Here is a 25105-nt window from a genome sequence, read left to right as displayed (position 1 = left end):
ACTCAGGGAGTTCTGAGTGTCTGCACTGTTTCTATGCTGTGAACACTGAATGGAATATTTTCTATTACAGAATGCTCTGGGCTGGTCTGAAGCTCATCTATTCCAACCCCTGCCACAACACAGATTGGAAGCCATGGTAAAACCAGAGATTTAACAAAGATTTAAGATTGTTCTGAGTGCCAGGAGCCCTTACCTCTGCCACACTCAYGGGATGCCATGGAGCTGTAATTCCTGCCAGAAGGCTTCTCTTCCTTGGAGGGTTCTTCACTGCCCTGGTTTCTGTATTGCTCACATAAATGGTCATCTGGAGGACGGGATTCTTCCTTCTTCTCCCATGTTTGCTTCTGGAAAGGAGGATCTAAATATTCCAATAAGTCTTTCAGTTTCCTGTCGTGCTTCTTCTTTTTCTTCTTTTTCTTATGTTTGCGATTGTCATTGTCAAAGTGGAGCACAGAGCAATCCAAATCATAAAGTCTGAAGGAAACATGCAAGTTAAAAATAGAAAAAGAGATGTGGCACTTGATGTATATATGAAATGTTATTTATTTACCACAGGTGACGACTTGCAGAGTGTCTGCTACTTTTGTGGTCATTTCTGCACATCTAACTCAATTTAGATGCAGCAACCGGACAGCAGGTCCTGGTTTTGTACACAAATCATTAACAGGCATATGGGGAATTAAAAAAAAAAAGAAAAATGAAAATTGTAACCTAATGGAGAACGGTGTGCAGATGTTATTCTGACTACACAGTCCAGCTCTAGTGTTCTAACACGATTCAGCAACATCTTCCCTATCTTCACTTGGCCAACCTAAGGACATGATCCCGTCACGTTATGACAGATAAGTTACTTAGAAACAATGAAAAAAAGGCAGACATGAGAAATACCCAGAAAATAATTAGGAAAAACTTGCTGATTATGCTGGAATCCTTGCTTACTTGTAATCCTTCTCTCGATGTTTATCTTTGGACTTCTTTTTCTTCTTGACCTTCTTATACTTTTTGATTCTTTGGTCATCTACCTTTCGGCATTTCTTTTCTATGTCACTTCCACTTTCTTCTTGGTGGGAATATTTCCTTTTGCCATTTYTTAGTTTTTCTTTCTGGCTTTCCCGGGAGGAATCCTCGAAGCTGGGGTGAGCTGACACGGGTGGAATTGTGTGTCTSTCACGGGAGAATTTCTCCGAGTGCTGCTGAGGTACTGAACAGTGGTGGAAGTTTGCTCTGTGGCTGCTGAAATGATGCAAATCCTCCTCTCTGGGGAGGCTGCTGTGAGCCCATCTGCCCTTGCAGTGATAATCCTTGTGGGACCTGCTGTAAGCCTGGCTCATTTTGTCATAGTCTTTGTCACCATGAGAGGATTTCCTCTCCCTGCCATCCCGGCTTCCATGGGAGGAGTAATAATCATTGTAGTATCTGCATTTCTCCCATCTCCGAGGTTCATCCTGGTAGTATCTTTCTCTAATCCAAGGTCTGTCTCCTTTGGAATAATAATAATAATAATACCTGTTCCTGTCAGGATCTGTCCTTTCCCTGCTCCGGGATCTGTACCGGGAATATTTCCCTGAGCTCCKGCCGTTACTGGGGCTGTTCCTGTCGTTGTGGGAGGATCTGTACTTGCTCTCACTGCAATATTCCTGCTTGTGACGGCTCTGCTTGTTCACCTCCACGCTGTGAGAGCTCCTCCTCCTGTGGGAATGCTCAGCTGATTTGTTTCTGCTCTGCCTCTCCTTCTCCTCAGTGTCCGAGTTCTCTCTCTTCCTCCGGTAGTGCTCTTTGTCCGTTCTTTTAGAGTCGTGGATTTTTTTCTTATTTTTTTTCATATGTTTATCATCATCCTCACATATTTTATTACTCAGTCCCTCATCTGCTCTAGAAAATTGGCTTTCCAATACTTTATCCAGCTTTGTRATAGAAGAGTCATTAACAGGCGGTACCTCTACGTAGTTATTAGAAATGTCCTTTGTATCTTGGCATTTATCTGGAATATCTAGAGATGCAAGTTTTTTAGAACTACATTCAATGTCAGGCTTTATAGAGGAAGTTTGCCCTAATTTCTCTTTGCTCTCAGGAGACCCTTTGATGTACAAAGGATTTTCTTTTGAAATGAGTTCAGGTTCTTTTGATCTTYTTAGTTTGTCTTTATCTCTCTCTTCAGACTCGCACTGCCCAAGGAATTCACCTTCAGTGTCCAARGATTTTTTCCTAACCTTGTGCTGACCATTGATATTGAGATGTGCATTATCAGCTTTTGTTATAATACTTTCAGCAACTTCTTCTTTGGTAAAAATGGTTTCAGAATCTGATTGAGTAAAAAGTTTCTCAACCTCACAAGTAAAGTTGGAAGGAACCTTCCTGGATTCTTCATAGGCAAACAGAGCTTCCATCACTACAGTTTGCATAAGACCATCACTCTCAGAAGATTTCTGAGGTCCAGAGACACTGCACAAAAATAAAAACACATTTTAAACTTGAAAAAAATCCATCTAAAAGATGTTAGTAGTAAAATCTCCTAAAATAATAAAGAAGGGTGGCTAACACAAAACTCTGAAAGATCCATCCCCTTCCCCTTGCAGCTCTCAATCACATCAACAGGCACAACAACTCTATCTGCTCTCCCCCAGGTAAAAAAAGGTAAACACACAGATTTCCCACTCTCTGCCAAATGGGAGAGCAGATTGTGGGGATTTATARTCAGTCATCCCAGGATGCAAAAAAGGAAAAGAGGAATAGAGAAAGTATTCCAGACAATGAGAGAAAAACGTAAAAACATCCTGTGAAAAACATCCAGGAGGCATCTGCCTGTATTTAGTAGCAGAGAAAGGTGTGCCCAGTGCTGATGTTTGCAGTAACAGATCCAAATACAGTGTGGGATTCTCTGCACTGATGTCAATCTCTTACTCAGTGTTAGTAGATGGGTAAAACAGCAGTAAACTTGCACAAAATCTTGTTTTAATCACAGTGCACTCATTTTACCTTTTTTCCTCTGCCAAGCTGTATGTAAGGGATTCTAGGATACCTTGAGGATCTGGTGACAAAGCTTTAGGCATCTACAATTAAAACACAGAAGTTAATAAACAGAAAAAGGTGGTATTTTTAATAGAAAATGACTGCTGACAAACCTCTAATGTTAGATGTTAAAAAAGATCACACTGAGTTACCTGCACTATTCCCACTTTACACTTCATCACCCTTCCCCCAAAAAATGTATTTTTTGAAACTTGTGACATATTATCTCCCTGAACTTCTCTCATGTTGACATTTCTCATGCCAGCTAAGCTCTGCAGATTCAATGGGATAACAGCACTGAGTGTCAGAATGAAATCTGTGCTGTTTTCTGGTATTTCAAGATGCAGCTCAAGAAAACTGAAAATACCCCATGAGAAAGGCCAGATGAACAAATGTAACTCACCGTTTCAAGCACTCCATTTGCTTTAGAGAAGAAAATCTCAGAAGCTTTAACAGGTTGGACTTGGCAAGTGGAATCATCAAGTTTGAGTCCATTTTCTTTATATTCATTATCTAAACTAATAGCACCATTTAGTGAATCCATTTTTGGCAGCTCGTGCTGGGATCTCTCTTCAGCACTCTGAAAGGACGAGTGGGAGTTGTGCAGGGTCCGAACCACCTTCCCCATCACGATCCCGTTGGAGGAGATGACGCTGCAGTTCCTTTTGAACAAATTCTTGGTTTCCTCTGCTTTTCCTGCGGGTTCTGCCGTGTAGGGGAGCGCGTTCTCGGGGCACAGTTTGGGGGTTCCATTCACTGCAGGCTCCAGCAGGATTTCGGGGGGATGCTCCTGTTTGGGGATGCTGGCAGAGGCGGGCGCTGGGGYGAGGTTTGAGGTAGGATCTGCTGCACAGGGGGTGGTGATGGTGGCTGAGGGACCCTTGAGCTGCTCGTCCCCGGCACTGCTGGGACACTCGGCCGCGCTGGCCCGCGGGGGCAGCTTGTTGTGGATGCTGATGGTGATTTTCTGCGCTTTGGAGGGCTCTGCCAGCGCCGGCCGGGACATGGCCCAGCTCTGCACACACGCCGTGGGGGGAGCTGAGCTCGGCCTCTTCACCGCAACTCCCACCGGGCTGGAGTCCTCCTTCAGGGGGCCATTGCCATTTAACCGACTGGAACTCTGGGTTAGAAGGGAGTGGAAGATGGATATGTTCAAACATGCAGCATTGGAGGTTTTACAACAGAAATTCTTGTGTTAAATAGTTCTACAGATTGCCTCAACACCTAAGAAGAAACCTCACCCCCTTTCAATATAAATGCAAATCCAACAAGTGTTTGTAATTACTGCCTTTGGCATCAAATGAGCAGTTTTGACACCCACCCAAACAACACCGACTAAAACTATTCYAAAAATATTTATTTTCCTCTTTAAACATTCCCTGACAACACTGSAATAATCCTTCTGGTCAGGAACAAGACAATTCATTTTCTATCACTGCCTCAACTAAAGTGACACTGATCAGGGCAGGGCACATATTTACCTTTAAAATTTGTATTATTTGGGTATTAACAGACAAATTGTCTCAAGAATATAGTTCTGAGGSCTTTTGAAAGCTGACTGAGAAGAATAAAGTAACAAAGCAGCATGGCTGCATAATTTAGGAGCAGCCAGTGTTTGAATAACTCTGGCTCCAGCATCAGGGCTGGGAMGAAACCTGCAGTGGGGAAAGGAAAATAAAACACAAAGAGTTTTATTAAGCCCAGCCCAAAGCTCAGATASTTTGGAGCAGTTCCCTGTCCCTTACCTTGATCATGTGGGGAGGCAGCCGTGGTCCCATGAAGGGCTGTTTGCTGCTGGCGCCGCGCTGGCCCAGGAAGGAGCGCGGGTAGGACGGGGCGGGCAGGTAGAACGCGCGCTCTCCCAGCGTCAGGTCATAGCGCCTGCGGAGACAAGGGTTGGGTAAGCTCGGCTTAGCTCAGCTCAGCTTGGATCAGCTGGGCTCGGCTTGGATCAGCTCGGCTCAGCTGGGCTCGGCTTGGCTCAGCTCGGCTCGGTTCAGCTTGGTTCAGCTCGGCTCAGCTCAGCTTGGAGCAGCTCAGCTTGGCTCAGCTCATTTTAGCTCAGCTCGGCTCAGTTTAGCTCAGCTCGGCTCATTTTAGCTCAGCTCGGCTCATTTTAGCTCAGCTCGGCTCATTTTAGCTCAGCTCAACTCAGCTCAACTCAGCTCAGCTCAGCGTTTCCCTTCCAGCCTATTCCCAGGTTAAACCCCACCCTATCACCTCACACAAACGGTGTGTATGACACAAAATTCAGCCAAGACTACAAACTGAAGATCAGGTAACAGCCTTCCTACAAGGACTGTCCTCCCAGAGCAGGGATCTAGCCTTACCCCATCACAGCTGGGTAAGGAAAAAGGAAAGAGCAGCCACAGCTCCTCTTTTCTAAACTGAAAAGAGTTTACTCCAGAGCAGATCTAAAGCAGTGTACCCAACTGCAGAAGTTAAAGTCAAGCAATGAAAAGTAATAAAACATATGGGTAATTTCCACTTTGACAGCAATATACAAATAATAGCAAACAGCATTTTCCTGGTGAAAAGAAAAAGATTTGAAAAGGAGAAAAATATCAGCAACTTGATAGTAAAAACATTCTGAGCACATTTGGTGTTTGTTATTACCTGATATAAAAAAGCACATAAGCTTGCTGATTGAGAACTGTTTTGATATCAGAAAGCTCTACAGAGGCATCATTCATTCGGTACCAAAGTCCATTGCCAGCCTGCAAACAAAGACACAACACCTTCAGATGAACTCAGAGTTCCAAAGGACAGCACAGATAGAGCCCTGCAGAACAAAGCATTCCACAACAGAGCAAACAGAGCACATGGTGCAATCCTGCCCCTAAAAGCAGTGCTTACCAGGAACATTTCATTTCTTTGCCAGCCCAGATTTATCTGCTGGAAGTGAGCTCAGTTACCTTTATGAAGCAGAGATAGTGTCCAGCATTACAGTTGAAGCCACTATGGACAAGAACTGCATATAAAGCATAGATGAGGGGTTCTCCAATGGATTGGGACATGTAGGCTCGAAGATCCAAATATTCAGGGTATTTTACATCCTAAACAAAGGTAAAGAAGATTCAAAAGGTATCCTGAAATATTTCATGGAATAGCCTGAAAAAAACTTCTAAAAACACACACTAGGACTATACAAATACATATTTCAATTAATTTTATAATTATTTTTCTCAGAAACATTTAATAATTTAAGCTGCAGGGAGCTATTTTCTACATAAGGTATAAAGGTATGTCCTTATGGGCACACAGGAAATGTATCACTATTAAAAAGGAAAGAAGCAGCCACAACTAAGTTGTTATATCGACTGCTCTTACACTACAGCTACAGTCTGAAAATGTGAATAAATTTAAAGTGAGTATTCATCTTTGGGTAATGTCCCATTCCAAGAAAATAAAGYAGCATTCAGGCTGTAAAGATACCTTGTTGATCTTTCCACCGGTAAAATTTGCAAATCTTTTCAGTGATATTGTGAGAACATTGGAAGAGCGATGTATTGTGTATCTTTTTGATGCTGGAACCATCTTTTTACACCTTCAAAACAAGCACAGATAGATTTTTAACAAATATATTCTTTCCCACCCAGAAGTCAAACAAGTTTTCCTTTTTCACTCACTTGAATGATATTTGCTTGTGTAAGATGTTAGACCTTTCCTAAACCCATAAACTGCATTTCAGSTTTGTTAATAGAGAAGATGGCAGGATACAAGAGGACAGCTCTGCACAACAAAGACTAAAGGATTTAGGACATCATCTCTTGATACCCAAATAAATGTCTGAATATGTATCTTACTTATGCCAAAAACGTAAAAAAAAAAATCACTGGAAGGCATCACTCATTCATTCTGCAGAGGCAGAATTGGACAATATTGAGTTTTCTTGTACTGAGATTGCCTGGAAAGACAGTGAAACCCTCTGCARTCCTTCTAAAAATTGTTCATTTTGTTTGTTGCACACTCAAAGGAGGTGCAGAGTTAGTCCTGAAACAACCACCAGCACAAAGACTGAAACAAGTCACTYTACATTGCCAGGAAAAATACTGCCTAGAGCTAATTAACAGAAAGAATTTAACAGAAAATTGAACAGCCTCCTCTCAAACTGTGATGGCAAAATACAAGGCCCAGATCTCCAAACTGATGTGTAAACAAATAAAATGGAACAGCAAACCATGGGTGTCTTATTGCTACCCAAAGCCAAGAGATGAGGGATCCTCCCAGCCCAGCACTGAACACATCTCCTCCTAAGGGGTAATTAATAACTTAATTCATTAATATTTAATAAATAAATTAATCTTACTTGCTACATTTATAGCTGTTTTCACCRTCCAGTTGTTCTGGTTTCACAAATTGTTCTAGAGCTCTGGTGACAGATGTAACTGCCTGYGTGAGTGAGAAATAGAGCAAAGTCACCAAAATGCAAAATCTCAAACATTTACATGCACTGAGCAGCAAACCCCGTGAAGGAGCAGACAGAAACAGAGTTCATTGAGCATTTACCTCATTTGAAAATGAACCTCCTTCAAAATAAATAAATTTTGCAGTGCCAGACAGTAGCTGTGGTGTGCTTTGGCATCAATAATGAGAACAATCAAACCCATCAGTCTAACAATAGATGTATRTTGAAGTAGAATAATTGAGAAGTATGATTGTATCATTGTTTGTGTAGACATAATTATTATTTTTCCAGCTTAAATCCAATCCAAACACRGAGARCATTTCCATGGMTTCCACAGAGCAACRAAGTCCAATCCACACCCAAGCTCTTTTGTTCAACAGTGAATGTTTTTAAGCAAAATTAATTTATTTTATAAAGCTCTACAAGCCTTTACACATCTCAACCCCTGCTCAACCTCACCTTTATATCCAAAGTAACATCGAGAAATGGCTCAAACGTGTCCGACACTGCTTTGCAGTTCAAGCAYTTTACTGGAATCAAAATACAAATATTAAACATTTGACTAACTGCACCAAGTTAAATTACTAATACACATTACTTTAATCAAGCTACAGACAGACAAAAAGACATAGATCAGTTCAAAAGATGGTAAATTCTTTTTAAAAAGTACCTCGAGATCTCAGATATCCTCCAAATATTTGATAAATCAGTGTGGTGGCTTGAGAAGATCTGTCTAATCTGGAAATAAATCAAGAGTCAGACCTCAGAAAACTGAAAGCACAGAGTTAACTCCTCAAACAATTTTTGGTTTTATGAAAACCAAGGACATACATTTTAATTCATGATAGTAAACACAGTATTTATAAATAGTAATTTATAGTAAACACAGTAATTTATAGTAAATAAAGTAAACTAATGATAGTAAAAAATGATAGTAAGAGGGGCTAGGAAACATTTAAATTGAATTAGTTTATGCTTACTTGGTGCTTCCATTCAAGCAAGCTTTCTGTAAAGCATCAACAGTGAAGCATAAGAATTCATGTGCATCCTCTTGACTGCCAAAATGGAAATGTTTTCCTATTCCTAATAAATAAGAAAGTTATTATTTATTTATTTCTTATAGAATGAAAGAAAACATGCATTTCTAAAGTAYCAAAATTATTTACATGCATCAAATAACTCTTTGAAAAATGAACAAAATTAAAAATGAAGCTGTATCAAACTTACTTTTAAGGCCATTGATAACAGATGTGGGTTTGATGGCATTATTGGAGCAACACAGGACCTGGTTGATGTGACTTTCCATTGTGCACATCATACAGAATCCTTCTACGTGACCTAGAGAGTGAAAGAAAAAAGCATTCAGATCTAGGAAAATACACATTGCTGAATAAATAACCCCAAAATAACAACAATTTGAATTGTGGGTGCAGTGTCCACTGTCCATGCTGCATTCCCTGCTCCTAAGGTGGCAATATCCCAACAGTTTTGTGGCATTTTCTTATGCAGAACTGWACAGAATAAAACTCAGAAAATCACAAACTCAAAGCCCCATCTGACCTGGCTGGGAACACTCCCAGGGGAAGGTGCCCATGGCAGAAGAATGGAACAAAATCATTTGGAAGRKTCARTGATTCTAAAYTGAAGWAATTTTTATATWTGGGAACAAAAYACAATCAAATTTCTAGGAATAAGTATTAAGAAACCAGACTAGAAAGCACACAGTGGCCTTGGGAAAGAATCACATTTATGGATATAAAAAGAAGCTCCCCTAGGCTTAAACAAATTTAAGTAGAAAACCAAAATTCAAAGAACAGAGATTCTAGGGTTCAAAAAATACAAACTTAATTATGTAGAAGAAAATCAGCCTGAATTTTAACACCGTCCCTCTAAATTTCTATTCAAGCTCCTAAGAGATAAATCTGTAGCACTTTCTAGAGCATTTGGGATTTTTAATGGGTCAACACTGAACACRTAATTTATCACAGTATTAGGCTGTGAACACTCAGAGTCTTCAACATCAACATCCTAAATTTTATCACCTTTCTACCTGCAGCAAACCCAAATGCCAAACGTTCATCAAATGCCTTACTTTACAATGTCCTTTATTATTCACATGAAGCAAAGAATCATCTTTTAAGTTTTACCGTGGCACATTAAATTAACAAATTCACTTTATATGCCTCCTATAATTCTGATTCTCCTGGCAGGAGAATCACAGAACCACTCAGGTTGGAAAAGACCTTTAAGAGCACATTCAAAACCTCCTTCTACAGACAAAACAGAACAACTAAAAATTTTCTTCACTTTGTTTTTTGTTTTTTTTTTACCTCTGGAGCTGTCCAACAGATTTATAATGTTAGAAATACTCACATGACTTGGTGTGCTCAAGTGAAAGCATGTAGTTGGCAAGAGGAGGGGTGTAGGTCAGACACTGGAGGGTGGAATTAAGGAAACAAGTGTTGCCCAGGTTTTGCAGTCCAACTCCAACACTTTGTGTTTGCTGCCAATCCATACAGATTTTCTCGGGTGGAAAAAGAATTCTTTGTGGCGGAGCAATCCCATCATTAACAGCTGCAAGAAAATTGCCTTTTTTAAARGGAGTTGTACTGGTTTTGGGTTAAAGAGGGGATTTAAATGTAGGATTTTGCAGGAGCATCCTGAAGAAGCAGCTCTACTCCAAAACACAGCACACATGATACACAGATTTAACACTGCCATGGGAATTTGCTGGTCAACAACACTGCTTGGGACAATAATTTATTGATCTGCTTTAATTCTTGAATGCAACACAAACTACCACTCTGATTTAGTACCTGGTTTCTTTATACCTTTAATCCCTTTATTAATTAAACGACTGTGTTTTTTCCTTATTTTAACTTAAACTATAAACTTAAACCTGTGCTTATGCAGTAAGAACTCAGAAAAACAAGTAAGCAGCACCAAAAGTAACCCTACAGAAAACAGAGTTATGATTCAAAGATTTGTGAACAATGAAAGCCATGAATATAAATGGTAAAATGTTTTTTTCTCCCCAGAACAGAAGAGGCCTAGGTTCACCTGTGTATTATGACAAACTCCACTTATTTGATTATAAATAAATAAAAAATACTTCATAAATCAATTGCAAATAGATAAATCCAAGTTTTGCAACCCTGCATCTTTAGGGGATGCACAAAATTGAATTTTATGGCTGAACTCTTGATTTGTTGTAGTCCCACTTTATAGCAAGTGCAACAACCAAAATCTGCTTTTACTTTGGTTTTGTTTTGAAGAAAAAGGAGCGGGGGGACAAAAGACACTTACCTAGATCTCTTTGGGCAAAAGGCTTTGATTTTTGAGATGATCTACAATAAATATGCCCCCCAGGACCTTTGTCCACAGAGACTTTGTTGGCATCTTCTGTAGGAGGGACCCGGCCCAAACTTGCAGTGCGTGAAGTCATTTTTTTACCACGGGGTTTCATAGATTTGTCAGAGCGTCTCGAGGAAGATTTTTTAGACTTTGAAGATTTTGGCTTGTTAACTATGGTCATCGTTCATATCTGCAACAAGGCAAAAGGTCTGTTTGGTATAAGAATGTCCAGGAGCATTCCAGAAAGGAAAGACTAAGAGAAATCCTGTCACTTTTAGCCTCAAAAAACTGAACAGCTAAAAATGATTACAAACAAACCCCCAAAACTCAAAATAAAATTCTACCCAGCACACAACTAAACACACAAAGTGGAATTTTCCATCAAAACTGTATTGATACTGCTTTTAACCTCTGCTGAGCTAATGACTGATGGCATTTCTTACACTTTCACGGATTTTAAACCCCTATAATTTCCAATTTCTTAAAAGAAGCTGTGAGCAGTGGCACAATCAAGTGCTGGACTGTTGGGATCCAGGAGGAGTTGTCACTCCTGGGAACCACAAACCCCTGATAACACAGAGGATGGGATATAGCTCTGAGAAATCTTGGGAAAAAAGAGCAAAAAAACTCTCACAAATTTATTTATTTCCACCAGGGTTTCTTCTGCCCTTCTGAGAAGTATTTGTTCAGATACAACTTGGGCAGCACTGCTGGTATTTTGCACCCATCACATTTAAAATGATTACTTATCAACCAATAAGTTGAATTAAGAAGCATCTTTTTCAGTTCTACTTATGTAAAGTTGTTTTGCCAGGGAAAAACAGAAGGGGAATGTAAGCTATAAAAAGTAAATGATGAAGGCAAAAGAAAGCAAAACAAATCCTCAGCCCTCAAGAATAAAAGCAACAATTGATAAAGTCCTTTACAAAATGCTGATTATGCTTCAAGATGGTATATCTTCAAATATGTGCAATTGTTTGTGCACAGTAAACTGCTGAATAATTACAGGATCATTTATCAACTCCTATATGTAATTTTTTTACTACTATTGTATTCTATAGGGCCTTTATAAGTTCAGGAAAACCATAAACTTAACTGAGGGTTTAAARTATAACCTGCTTTGTAATATTGAAATAATTGAGAGAACAAAGCATGAAGCAGTTTCAGATTGATGGCACAACTCCATTGCTAATGGTAAAACTTCAGGTAGATYAAACAAAGCACAGTAAATGGGAGAACTTCTAGTCCTGCAACATGCATATTATGTGCAAACCCTTTAATTAGATTTTTTTCCCCTGTAAATTTTAAATTTAAAATCTACTCTGTAAACACTTTTCATACTGGAGATAACATATTAAAAAAAAAAAAAAAAAAAAAAAAAAAAAAAAAAAAGGAAAATTCACTCATTTTACCGAAAAATTAAGACATCTTTGTCCATTTGAAAGACTAAGATGAGAGTTCTTGGGCTTAGTGATTTTCAGGTAAGATCCAGACTTCAAACTGCAGATACCCGTGACATCTCCTTTTTCTGATAGAAAGGGAAGGGGTTTCAACATCATATTTAAAACTTATTTGCAGGACAAAAACCAGGATCAAGACTGCAGTGAAAAGCAAACAGAAGAATATTATCACAAAAAAGCTTTGGCCTTGTATTGACCAATGAGGGAAGCCTCATGTATTTTAAAATATATTTTTAACAACTGAACAACACATYACCAGATTTCAAACATTATACACCAGCAAATATCAGTGGATGACAAGAATAACTCAGAACCACCACTTGTTCAAAATGTCAATGTAGTTAATTTGGATATAATATCTCTGACGAAGTAGCACAAAATTTACAAAGGTGGATATTTTTCCTCTCCCACTGTTCAACGTACATACAGATTCTGTTCCTGCACCACCGCTGAACATAAATTCACATTGCCATGTGTATTGAGCGTTTTTTCCCTGTGCTATTCCCATAACAGACTTCTCCCAGTATAATATTGACGAGTAAAACAGAACAAACAGTTGCTTTCCTCCCATTTGGAGTGTGGCATCAGCGTTGTTTAGATTCTTTTTCGCASTCTCATCACAACACACATGAGTTACGACTCGGATCTAAATATTTATGTTTGGTCTCCGCTTTGCATACAATAAATCACAGCTSAGGATGGTTTTACACAAGATCCCGCTCACAGAACCGCGCTCAGCCAGGGAGTAGGAYTGCGCCTTTATCTCAGTACAAACCAAACATTTCCAGCAGCGACTGTGAAAAAACAAGAGCGGCAACACCGAGGCACAAACAAGAAGCGGGAGGAAACTACTCCAGCAAAAACCCAGGCAGAATCACCCCGCTAAGGCACGGAGCGCACCGGGAGCGAAAACAACCCGGGGCAGTGCGCAACACAAACACACACCCCGCGCTGCTTTTACTTTCGGTCCAAAATGMAAGGCAGCAGAGGCGAAAGTAATTAATGAGTTTACCGTGGGTGAGCAGGCGGCCGGAGCGCTGGGCGGGCACGGCTCCGAGCTCCCCGTCCCGTCCCGTCCCGTCCCGGGGCCGTTGCTTGTGGCGGGACCGAGCCCGGCGCTGCGAGCGCCCGCGAGCGCCTCGCTCCGGGCGGCCCCGAGCCGCGGAGCCCGCTCACAACCGAACCGCCAAGGTGCCGCCAAGCCGGCTTCCCCCGCTCTGCCTGCCTTCCCCGGCGCTCCCGCCGAGCCAAAACCGCTCAGRCACCGGCAGCGAAAGGCCGCGGGGAGGGGCAGGGACGGGCACCGCACGCAACATGTCCGCGCTCAGCGCGGCAAGAGCCCGGACACACACAAAACAAAACCCACCCCACACGCGGCGAGGGGGCCGGGCACCGGCCCTGAGGGAGCCCTCGCCTCGCCCTTCTTCCGCTAACCCGCACAGCGCCGGGCCCCTCAGCCCCGCGCCTCCCCGCCCGTGCCGTGCCGTGCCGTGCCGGGCCGCCTCCGCCTCCCGGCCCCGTGCTGACCTGTCCGGGCCCGCGTCCCATCCCGGCCCGGGGGCAGGACCGCGGCGGCGGCGCCCAACGGCGGMTCCGTGCCCATGGCAACGCGGGAGGGGGGGCGGCGAACCGAGCGCGGAGCCCCCCGGGCACGGGGCGGAGGGGCCGCGGGAGTCAGCGCCGCCGCGCCGAGCGGGAACAACGCGGGGTGAGGCGGGGCAGAGCGCCGCTCCCGCCGCGGGACCGGGGCCGGGGCGTCCTGACCGCCCTGCGGCCGGCACCGGGACGCGGGGGAGCCGCGCCGAGTCCCCCACGCCGACAGCGGCAGGAGTAGGAAAAGGAGAAGCGGCGCCGGCGGGACCCCGGCGCGTAACGGAGAGGGCGGGCGCGGAGGCACCGCCGCGCCGGGAGGGGGCCGGTCCCGCCGGCCCAGGGGGTGGTGGCGGCGGCGGGGCTGGGTCCCTCCGCCGCGTGCTGGGGACGGCGCCCCGCCCCGCCCGGGGGTCCCACCCCCTCCGGCTGCCCGCCAGCCAGGAGGGCAGCGGCCGAGCGCCCGGCCCGCGCCCCGGCCCCGTGGGCTGGGCTGGGCTGAGCCGGCTGCTCCCGCCGGTCGCTTTCCCTTCCCTTTCCCGGGCCGGCCCCTCCCCCCGGCCCATTGATTTCCAGGCGGGAGCCGCACGCGGTGCCGCCGGGCTGTGCCGGGGCCGCCGCCGGGCCCGGCGCTTCCCCCCAGCCCCATTACCTGGCTCGGCCCCGCTTGACTCGGCGCTGCCGGGTCCCCCTCGCCGCAGCCCCCGCCTCAGCCCGGCCCGCTCCGCCTACTGTTACAGTCCGTCGGGGAACAATGACGTCCCTCCGCCGGCCTCTTGCATCCGGGGCCCGGCGCCGGCCGGGCAGGCGGGCGGGCGGGGGGAGGAGAGGAGGCGGCGGCGGCGGCGGGGGGAGCAGCGAGCGCCTCCGGGTCACACGGGGACCGGCACCGCCCCTGTGCCGCGGCCGGGAGCCGCTAGAGGGGGCTCGGCGACCCCCGGGCCGGGCGCGGGGCTCTCGCGGGCTGCGGCTGTGCCGGTCCCCGTGCCGAGGGGAGGGGAGGGSACTCTCCGCTCCCCGCCGCGGACCTTCACTGCGAGCCCCTGCCCTCCCGTCCCCGCCTCCCGGGCCGAAGGTTTCCCTATCGGCTTTATCCCTCCGGTTCATGCTTTATCGCTCGGCGCTCAAAGAGCGGCCATAAACGCTGGCCCGGCCCCCGGAGCCGCCCACGGGGAGGCGGGCAGGCCCCGCGGGCCGGAGCGGAGGGSAGCCCGGCATGTGGGGGCCCGGGCGGGCTGCGGGCCTGCGCTCGCCACCGCCCGCCATCGAGTTCCCTGAGGAGGGCCCCGAGCCGCGCTTTGACGGTAAGCGGGGCCGGGGCTGCCCTGTGGGCGAGCGGGATGTTTCCCCTCTCTCCGGGCTGCGGTAGGGAGGAAAGGACGGTAGAACCGCCGCCTTCCCCTTTCTTTCCTTCCCCGCGGCCCGGGGGTGATGCAAGAGCGGGCAGGCCCTGGCAGAGCCCTGCCCTGAGGCCGCTGTGGGAGCCCCTCCTGCCTCGGGCACCCGGATAGCTGCTTTCCGTGCACACTTAAAAAAATTAATTGTGTTCCTAATTAGCGTCAAAGCTGCTCCCTCAGTGGCAGCTCGCGTGGTGCCTCTTTGTGAGCCGGGGTTGTGGTGAAGCCGTGTGGGTTCTGTGTTGTTTTGATGTTTAGGTAAATAGGCGTGTACTGAGACCTAAGTTCATTCGTCTGACTGTCCTCTTGCAGAATCGGATGTGCCGGCGGAGCTGCGAGTTGCAAACGGGTCGCAAAAATTTGTGAAGTTCACTTCGACCATCCAAAATCAGCTGCTGCTCGTGTCGCTGCTGGAGCATCTCTGCCACATGTACACGCACAACCCCGTTCATTCCAGGTGTTTGTTCCGAAGTTAGTAAGAGGCTTTCATTCCTGTCTCTTAAAYTGCCTTCCTGCAATATTTACCAGACCCTTCTGTGCAGAGTTACAGTGTAATATCAATACAAAGCTGTAGGTTTGATCCCGCTGGGACAAGAGTAATTCTGTGAAGAAGATGAATACCTTGAGTCAACTAAATTGGCAATGACAACTTGTCTTATTTTTGAAAACAGTAGCAGTATATTGCTGTAGATGTAAGGATCAGACAGTGCTGTTTCAGCTAGTACATGAGAGTTGGATTATGAGAAGGGCAGCAGGGTAAATTATATAACTGTTAAATGTGATCTAAAAATGCAGGTAGAATATCAAGAAATWGCTGTAGTATAGCCTTCACTAAATCTTTCAAAATAAAATCACATGAAAATCAGAGTAAATTCCTCTRTAAGTCCTTTATTTTGCCCTAAAGCCTTTTGATTTCATTCAGGGAGTTTGCATTTTTAAGTGTGAAGTATTACATTTAAAAAACCTTATTGGTATGTGATTTATCGTGGGTATTTTGTGCATTTAGGTATATACTTAGTGTATTCGAGATCAATATCCAAGGGTTTTGTCCTTACTATACATGACTGTAGAAAATAAAATCTAGTATGTTGTTCATAGCTWAAATTTATGCCCTTTATAACATCACAGATGCTCCCATCTCCAGYATTTATTAGTTTTTGTTTGGCATAGTTACTTTACTCCAACCGAGAAAGATAAAGTGCTTGGGGAGGTGGTGGAAGGAATTGACTTCATTCTTTATTATGAGTATGTGCACAAATGTGTGGGTTTGGATATGAATTAGAAAATGTTGACATTACCACTTTTGGTTACAAATGCATCCTCACAATTGTGAACCGGCTTTCAATTTTTCACAGATCAAAATAAGTCCAAAAGTAAAATGTAAGTGAATGGGTGGATGTTTGTGTAATTCATCTGCTGAGGTGTGAAGGAGATGCAGTTGTGACCCTGAAGGGCATGGCAAATAACAATTATGCAAAGGGATTCCCATGGAGCAGCTCTAGTTTGGATTTCATTAGTTTTAATTGCTAAGAGTATGGGAGCAGCATTAGGGTGAGAGGGACTGCTCAGTTTTGCAGATGTGTTATCTTTCAAATAGGCTTTCTTGTTTAGAAAGTGTTTATATGATCTTATTGGCTGGCTTTATTTAAYATTTCTCTGAGCTTTCTCTGTTCTTTGTGCAGTTCTTCGTCAGGCTTTCACAAGGACAGGGTTGCTCTCCCCTTTTGCCTTCTGTGATGAATTTAGTACTGTAAGACTGCAGCACAACAGAGCCATTACTGAACTGATGAAAGCAGCTAATCAACAAATACTTAACGGGGTAAGCTTTGTTACATGTCTTTGGCAGCCTCTGCAGTAAGGAGCTTTTATTTGTGTTTTTTTTTTTAATACTGGATTGGGCCTTTTTAATAATTATACAGAATAACTCTTTAGATGTTTGGGATGGCATGCTCTGGTTCTATAGGTGCAAACCAGTTTTTGAAGCCATCAATGTTTTGTATCTTACTAAATAATAATAAAAAACCAAGTTAAAATGTTTATAAACAAAGGCAAGATGTTTTAAGTATTGCTGCCTCTTTTTTTGACAATGGACACATCCATTTTCAGCTCTAAACTGTTGGTTATGTTAACACCCTTATATTTACATTAGTGGAGGGTGTATTTTGTGTACTTGTGCTTCAGGCTGAGTCAACACCCATTTGCTTATCTTGTTGCTTGAACTGAGCTAGTTAATTCTGTTTTAAGCACATTTTAGAACCCTCCTTTTATCCTGTTTGCCAACAGAACTCGAAAAGGGCAGTAATCTCTCCAGCAGAAATGTTAACAGATTACCACTGGGATAATAATACTTTAATTTGGTGAAGCTCTCTGCAGCATGCAAGTGGCTGTCAGTAAACTCATTTTCTTCTAAGAATGTTGCAGTTTTTGTTTTGATTAAGCTGTCTGTGCCCAGTGGTTGTAGACCTGTTACTCTTTTCATATGGCATGTCTTTATATTGGATTTTGTTGTTTTGTAGGAACTTGATAACGGAGAGTCTCATGCAATTGGGTATGTATTCAAAGCATGTAGAAATACTAAACTCTTTCCCTAAAGTTCTGTGCTCCACTTTGAATTTAATCAATACTACATTTCATATTTTGGCTCTAAAATATAAGGGGRAAAAAAGTAAAAATTTCTCTGAATTGTCAAAATGATGTGGTGAAMATTCATTCTTCAGTACAACTCTTGCACTCAGTACCACTGTTCAGGAAAACAAGACTTGCCAGGCATCAGTGTAAGAGAAACAATCTGAATACTTCTGTTAAAACTGAGTTTGGATTTGTAGCAGAGCAGCATGCTCTGCTGGTTTTCAGTATTCACTGAAACTCAGGCTKGTAAAGGGTGGCAATGTCAAAGTACTTTCTTCTTTTCACAACATGAATAGTATTTTAGAATGTGTGCAGCTTTATCTTACTTGTAAGTCGTAATTTAATTCAGCCTATTTTTTTTTTTTATTAGGGAAAAAGAAATTCTCTTTGAAGCACAGACTTCACGATACTTGAATGAATTTGAAGAGGTTGCGAGGCTGGGAAGAGGAGGATATGGCAAAGTGTACAAGGTATTCTCTACCTCACCTTTAATCTGTTTAGATCTAGCTTTTCTTTRGAACTTGGAGTTACTGTTTTGGCTCCACTGCCAAATGTTTTTTGAATAGAAGAGGTGCATATCTGTCTCTTAGAAAAAAGTTGGTGTTTCGTTTCAAAAGCTGCTCAGTTGTGATTAGTTTTCTGTTTGTCAGGATATATTAGATGCTTTCCTTTGTGTGTATCCTTTTAGGGTGAATGAAAACTCCATATTTCACATGTGAAATACTGTGTTATATTGACTTTGAACAGCCTCAGAACTAATTGATCTGCACCTCCAATGCTTTAGTTGTGGCTGTTTGAAAAAAAATGAGCCTCAATTTGAACAAAATACAGTTCAACATTAGCTTGGGCAGTTCAAGTACTTGTAGTGTATGGCCAGCCCAAGGTTCCCCATGAGAGATGTGCCATGTGGAAGTGACAGAGTGTGGTCTCACATTCATTGAGAACCTGTTCAAGCAGTTATCAGGACCTATCAGTGTCCCTTTCTTTGACTGTGGGGGCCTGCTCCCAGTTTCATTTTCTGAGGCAGGTGATGTTCCATGTGAATGGGGTGCAGAAATAAAATTTTAGAGGATTTAGTTAATCTAAGCACATTAGCACCTAATTTTCTCCATTGCAATTGCTTTCAGGTCAGAAACAAGTTAGATGGTCAGTTCTACGCTATTAAAAAAATCAAAATTAAGAAGGCTACAAGAAGAGATTGCATGAAGGTATTCCTCCTGTGTTTCGTCCCTGTTTTAGCTCCTTGTTGGCTGTAGCTTATTCTGTTCTAATTTATTAATGTAGTTAATATTTCCCAAAACAATATCACTTTTAATGCATTCTAGTTTCTAAAGATTTGACCTTATCAATACGTGGTAGAAAAAAGTAAATGAGAGGTATTTAAATCCATTAAAAAACCCATATGAATTACTTGAATTCGATCATCTCTGCAGTCATGAAAATCAATTTGTTTTAAAGCTTTCAAATTTTCTGTTACTGTGACAATTTTATCTGTTCTTTCTCTGCAAGAAACTTATTTTTTGTTATGTTTCGTGTTTATTAAGCACTCAGAATAAAGGGTTGTCACAGTGGGATTATTTTGGTCTTTTTAGGTGCTCCGAGAAGTSAAGGTGCTGGCTGGGCTGCAGCATCCCAATATTGTTGGCTATCACACTGCTTGGATGGAACAAGTTCAAGCAGTACATCCAAAAGGAAAGTACGGCTCGTTGTGCAATTCTTGCTCTCACCTTACAATCTCTGTACTCTTATTTGCAGGAGAGTATTRCCTCCCTGATAATAGAACTATTTTTTTCACCTCCTTAAAAGAATTAAAGGAAAGGGAAGTTAGAGGTGATCACCAGGTCCCTCTGTGCACTCAATCTCTCCTTACCAAATAACTTATCTATTACTTAATGGTATTACCCTATACACTGTTAACCCTTTGAACAGATTGACTTAAAGGTGTAGTCTAAAGAAATATTTAAGAGAGCCCAGTACAACCCTTTTAGTGACTTTGAGCAACATCTATTTTCATTTAAAGAGAAATTAAATACATATTAGGATAGCTTCTTAGTAGACTTTAATGAGCACCTTTTGCAGCAGCAGCAATAGAAGTAATCTAGGTGTATCCACAGTAATTGTTCAGTAAGGTGCTGCAGTTTAAATGCTAATTTTTAGTAATGAGCATACATTGTTCATTTTATAAAATATTTATCTTTTCACCCAACAGGTAAAACAATAATGGAGTTGCAGCCGTTGTCTTTGGAGCAAGAGAATAGCAAGTGAGTATTACAAATCTCAGTGGTAACAAATATTTGACTTGAACTTCAGGTGTGTGTGAGACACTGCTGTCTGGGAGTGCTGTCAGAAATCCCTGCTGGGAGAAAGTATTTGAGCAGCTGGAGGCTGCACTGACAATTATGGGATCCTGGAGTTTTGTGTGGGGAAGCAGCTAAACTCTTACTTGGGAAAGCTGTTTGCAATTGGGGAAAAAAAATCAGTATGATGTATCACAAGTAGATGGTATGAAACTGTGTACTTACTTGGATTTCTGTCCCTTTATTATTTGCAGTGATCACTGTCACATCCAGAGTGTGGAAAGTGGCAGTTCAATTATCTTTGCTGACCTTACCTCACAAGAAAAGCAGTCCTGTGACAGTACCAGTCTTGAAAATGTGGGCAGAGAATCAGTGCAGAATATGGATGTAAGGAATGACTTTACAAACAGCAATAGTAAAGAGTGTGTGAAACCCAATAAATGYGAATTATCCATAGAACTACAAGGAGACTTTGTAAATAATGTTAACAGTTTATCAGTTGATGTGGAAAATCATTCAACATGGGAACCTCATTCCAGTGTGAATCAAGATGCTAGCACTGAGAGTCAGTCCTCTGAAAGCAAGTCCTGCTCTGAAGAATGCTCCAAGAATGAGGTAGCACTCTGTGGGGAGTTTGAGGTAAATACAGTTCTCTTTAAATATCTTTAACTGCTGTCTAATTTTGTGATGTTTTTAAAGTAGTTCAGTGGACGGAGGAAAGGAATGGTTTACAACAATAAATTTAAARGAATGAAATGACTGCAAGTAGAGCCAAAAGTTCAGACAATTTTTACTTGAGTGGGTGACATCATTACAAGGAAGCTGAGCAGAGGAGCTGAGAAAATGCAGTGTCTGTGAGAAAGTTTCCCTGTGTTGGGTATCTTGAGTCCTTTCAAAGCACCTGCATGAATTCAGAGTGCTACTGCTGCATGACACAGCCCCATTAAACTTGAAAATCTGTAGCTTTCAGTAATGATGGCYAAAGCAGCTGTTACTGATGGAGTGTCTTGGTGTGTCATGTGGTGCCTGTGCAGTGTGGGAGTACATGAGAAAAAGATAAAAGCAGATTTGAGCAGGGAATCACTTGTGCTCTGGAAACCTTGTTGTCATTTATGCCATACCACTGATATGTTTTGTGTAACACAGCCAGCTCTGGAATACTTCAAGCTTTTGCTATCACTTGGGAGTTCCCTCATGCAAGAAACCCAGTTTTAAAGGTGTCTGCTTGAGTTGTCCAGGTTATCAGATGAACTGGTACATTATCAGAAACTGAGCTACATATTCATGGGAATAAACAGTTGGACTCAAAGGTCTTTTGGAGTCTAAACAATTCTGTGATTCCATAAAATTCCATATCAAGAGGTTGATTTTTTTGCTATTTTATATTAATTAAGCTGGAATAAACCTCTGTTTAGTATGTCTAGAAGGTTTCAAACTCTAATTTGAATATTCGAGTATGTATCTGGCAGTTTTGTTAGCATTTATCATGTAACAGTTGTTAAAATTTGAGAAGCAAGCAAAGAAAAACCTCAAACTCAATAGCATTGCTGCATCTGCTTCTTGAGTGCAGTACGTTATTAATACTTTACTTGATGTCCCTTTGGTGCCTGTTTTTGGTGGGTTTTTTTGTTTAATAAATTTGTGTTTATTTGCTTTAAAGAAGATAACTGAGGAAATACTGTTCATATTACAGTGTCAAAATTATGAACCATTATTTTTCTTTTAGGTGGAGTATCATTTAATGCTTCATATACAAATGCAGTTGTGTGAAATATCCCTGTGGGATTGGATTGTTGACCGTAATAAAAGATGCAACAAGGGATCAGAGGACACTTCTAGTAAGATTCATCACTGTCTTAYTCATTGTAAAGCAACAATAAATTAGCATGATCTTATCTGGAACTGTATTTTTCATGCTAGTTTGGTACTAAAATGAAAGTAAAGGGTTTGTGCAATTGATAAGCAAAAAACTATCAGATGGGGTTTGGAAGAATCTTTGCAGGAGAGCATGTATTTGTGTTCCCCAAACTTTCCTTTTTGGAATTTTGATGTTAGTGATGTTAGTGTCAGACTTTTTGCTGATTCAAAATTACTATATTGGGGGAAGCATGGGGAAATGTATAGTTAAATGTGCTCATTCTATTAAAAATTCATTCCACAGCACAAATACACAAAATTCAGCAARTCATAGCACCATAAATGTACATAACTCAGTAAAACTAGCTGAAATAATTTACATTGTTTYAAGGTCCATATCATCTCGTGGATGTTGGCTGGACAATGAAAATTTTCCAGGAGGTGGTAGAAGGAGTTTGCTATATCCACAGCATGGGAGTGATGCATCGAGACATTAAAGTAAGTCCATCCAATTATTATTTGAGCTTGAAGAAAACAAAGACAATTTCCATTATGGGAGAATGAAAGCAACTTCATAGTTCCATTTGAGATGACCTGGACGCTTAAGAATTTAGTTGTTACRTGTGGAAAAATAGATTATCTCCTCTATAGCAGTACCATACTTCTAAATTTGATCTGCATTGAAGAAAGGAAAAGAATGGAGATTGCCCATCTCTTGTTAAACTATTCACATCTCCTTTATACTCTACTAGACCAACTATTTCCTTTCTGCCACCTGAGCAAGTTGGTGTTTCTGCCTCGATACATAATGCTTGCATTTCTCCCCCTTAGTGGTCCTAAAATCAAAATAAATATAACAGTTCAAAACTGTCAGTTTGCAGAGTCAGAGCTCTCAAGTCTGTCATAATTTGGCTCTTTTTTTCAAGGCAACTTCCCAGAGCCCAGTAGCCTGTTGTAGCTGTGCTTATCATACAGAAAAGTGGTTTTTTTTTGGTTTGCATTATGTCTAGCCCAATAATACTCATCATTCTTTGCTACATCAGTTGGTCAAATTTACTGTCCACTCCTGCCTGTTCCTGTTTACTGTTCTGCAAATTTCCCAGTTTCTGTTGCGGGAAAAACGTGTTATTTCATCTTTCCACTAAATTTTGGGGGATTTCTGTTTTGCTTAATTCTTTTCTAGATCCTTATTCTATGTATGTGGTCTTCTGGCCCAAATGGTGTTGCTAATATATAATTTGGTATCAGGAATGACTATTTTTTTCTGACTCCTCAAAAATGTTAAATAATTATACCTGTGGAACATGCATTTTACAGACTTTGAAACAGCTGAAATTTCGTAATTCTTTATACAGACATATTTTTAAATTGTATTCTGTCTTCTTTTGCAGCCTAGAAATATCTTTCTACACGGATCAGATCAGCAGGTAAAAATAGGTGACTTTGGATTAGCCTGCAAAGATCTTCTTTGGGATGATGCAAACCAGTTGCAGACAGAAAGGTTTCAGACAGAAAGGATAAATGGTAAGAGAAAAAAAGTTTAATGTTCTTCAATGTTTCGTTTCTATAAAATAATTAAATAGAAAAKCATTAATTGTAATAATAACAGCACTAGCTAAGTGTCCATTGCCTTTCAAAGGACAGGCTCATACTTCTGGAGTGGGGACCTGCCTCTATGCCTCACCAGAACAACTGCAGGGATCTCACTATGATTTCAAGGTASARAACTCTGGGTTTGTTTTTTCTTYTTTTCTATTAACACATGATACATAATAGGAATAAATCAAGCCTTTCAATAGGCAAATACATATATATTCCTCTTGCTGTTACTCGTAATGTTTTTGTTGAAACATGGATTTCAACTTTGCCTTCTCATTTACTATTAAGGCAAAATTTTTTTTTTTAATATCATGTTGAGAATGATACTCTTCATGCCATCATGAAACTTCATTGTTGTGAAACGTTTATGATTTTATGAGAAAAAGAAGCCTAAGTTAAAATACCAGTTACACCAGAACTTTCCTTTCACCCCATTAACAGTCAGACATGTACAGCATGGGTGTTATCCTGCTAGAACTCTTCCAACCATTTGGAACAGAAATGGAAAGGACKGAAGTTCTTACACGTTTAAGGACTGGCCAAATTCCTCATACTTTCTACAAGAAATGGCCYACTCAGGCCAAGTATGTGAAACTCCTGACCAGTGAGAGAGCTACAGAGCGYCCCACAGCAGCTCAGCTTCGGGACAGTGAACTCTTCCACACCACAGACCAGGTGAGCTATACCCTTACAGCAGAAAGGAACACAAAAAGGAAATGCCCTTTGTATCCCTGCCTGCATTGCYTTTGTTTGGCTTTGAAATTCAGAGCAATGTGTGATTAAGACTCTTTTTCTGAGTACAGTATTTAGGCCACTGTATTATTTCTGGTGTCTTTGCAATGATAGCTGGTCCATTATCTATAGATAACTTTCTGAAGACTCTACAGTTCTGAGCTATAAAAATTCCTCTCAAAAGCTCTCAAAGCTTTTTGTCATATCTGCAGTCTTCTAACAATTTTTCTTTTCCATGCCCCCCTGCTTTGTGGATTAAGTTGTAGTATCAAATAYGCAGAATAGCTGAGTGCTGCTGCATGTGGCTGTAATGGGCAGCAAACTCAATTGAAATAGGTCAGAAAGGCTCTAATCCTTGCTTAGCAATRAAGTAAACTGACTCTCATTTCCAGGTTATTTCTAACCTCCARCTGAAGGTGAGACAGCAAGAAGAAGAAATAGAGAAGTTGAGGGAGACAATAAGACTGCTTTCTGAAGAGCACGATGAACAAACGAGACTAGGCTCTCCTGTTTAAGKACAGGATGAACTAAATTCTATTCTGTGTTAAGTTATATAAAATGTTTCTTTTTTACATAAAATATTTCAATGCCTTTTCATTTTGCTGTCTTATTCTTAAAAGGTGTTTATCCTTTTGCCTTCRCCAGAGGCTTCTGAGAAAGAAATCATGTTGCACTGGAAAAATTAAGCACAGCTTGTGTTTACATTGTGTGCTGTGTAAACACAGCATTGTGTTTACATTAATGTGTAGGATTAATTTACATACCTCAGCCATT

At 42.0% G+C, this 25105-nt stretch overlaps 2 protein-coding genes across 7 annotated transcripts; one reads left to right on the top strand and one right to left on the bottom strand.

The window, feature by feature from the left end:
* Positions 1 to 160: 160 nt before the first annotated feature.
* On the bottom strand, positions 161 to 14586 carry USP42 (ubiquitin specific peptidase 42). 6 transcript variants are annotated; one of them, XM_057386314.1, is made up of 17 exons: positions 14474 to 14585; positions 12184 to 12369; positions 10724 to 10961; positions 9791 to 9991; positions 8645 to 8755; positions 8398 to 8500; positions 8088 to 8155; positions 7877 to 7947; positions 7319 to 7401; positions 6445 to 6556; positions 5925 to 6065; positions 5626 to 5726; positions 4755 to 4890; positions 3413 to 4129; positions 2977 to 3050; positions 940 to 2442; positions 161 to 474 (listed from the first exon to the last, which is right to left on the bottom strand). In XM_057386314.1, the coding sequence occupies exons 3-17, from the start codon at positions 10950 to 10952 to the stop codon at positions 162 to 164; spliced, it is 3963 nt and encodes a 1320-aa protein (XP_057242297.1). In that variant the 5' UTR covers positions 10953 to 10961; positions 12184 to 12369; positions 14474 to 14585; the 3' UTR covers position 161. The 6 variants fall into 6 exon arrangements, with proteins under 6 accessions (XP_057242297.1, XP_057242300.1, XP_057242301.1 ...); XM_057386317.1 differs by having other exon boundaries at positions 12184 to 12299; XM_057386318.1 differs by lacking the exon at positions 14474 to 14585 and adding an exon at positions 13759 to 13885 and having other exon boundaries at positions 12184 to 12299.
* EIF2AK1 (eukaryotic translation initiation factor 2 alpha kinase 1) lies at positions 14561 to 25012 on the top strand. Its single transcript, XM_057386320.1, is given in 17 exon segments — positions 14561 to 14815; positions 14817 to 15027; positions 15030 to 15125; positions 15531 to 15689; positions 16901 to 17037; positions 17735 to 17766; positions 18217 to 18316; positions 18974 to 19054; positions 19439 to 19539; positions 20057 to 20107; positions 20398 to 20782; positions 21870 to 21981; positions 22392 to 22498; positions 23392 to 23524; positions 23640 to 23719; positions 24041 to 24274; positions 24724 to 25012. Coding segments are annotated over 17 exon segments (2382 nt in total). The 5' UTR covers positions 14561 to 14575; the 3' UTR covers positions 24847 to 25012.
* Positions 25013 to 25105: the final 93 nt, after the last annotated feature.

Source organism: Malurus melanocephalus, unplaced genomic scaffold, assembly GCF_030028575.1.
Source record: "Malurus melanocephalus ecotype Western Australia unplaced genomic scaffold, MMel_1.1 scaffold_953, whole genome shotgun sequence".
NCBI classification, from domain to species: Eukaryota; Metazoa; Chordata; class Aves; order Passeriformes; family Maluridae; genus Malurus; species Malurus melanocephalus.
This window is presented reverse-complemented; position numbering and strand designations above follow the sequence as displayed.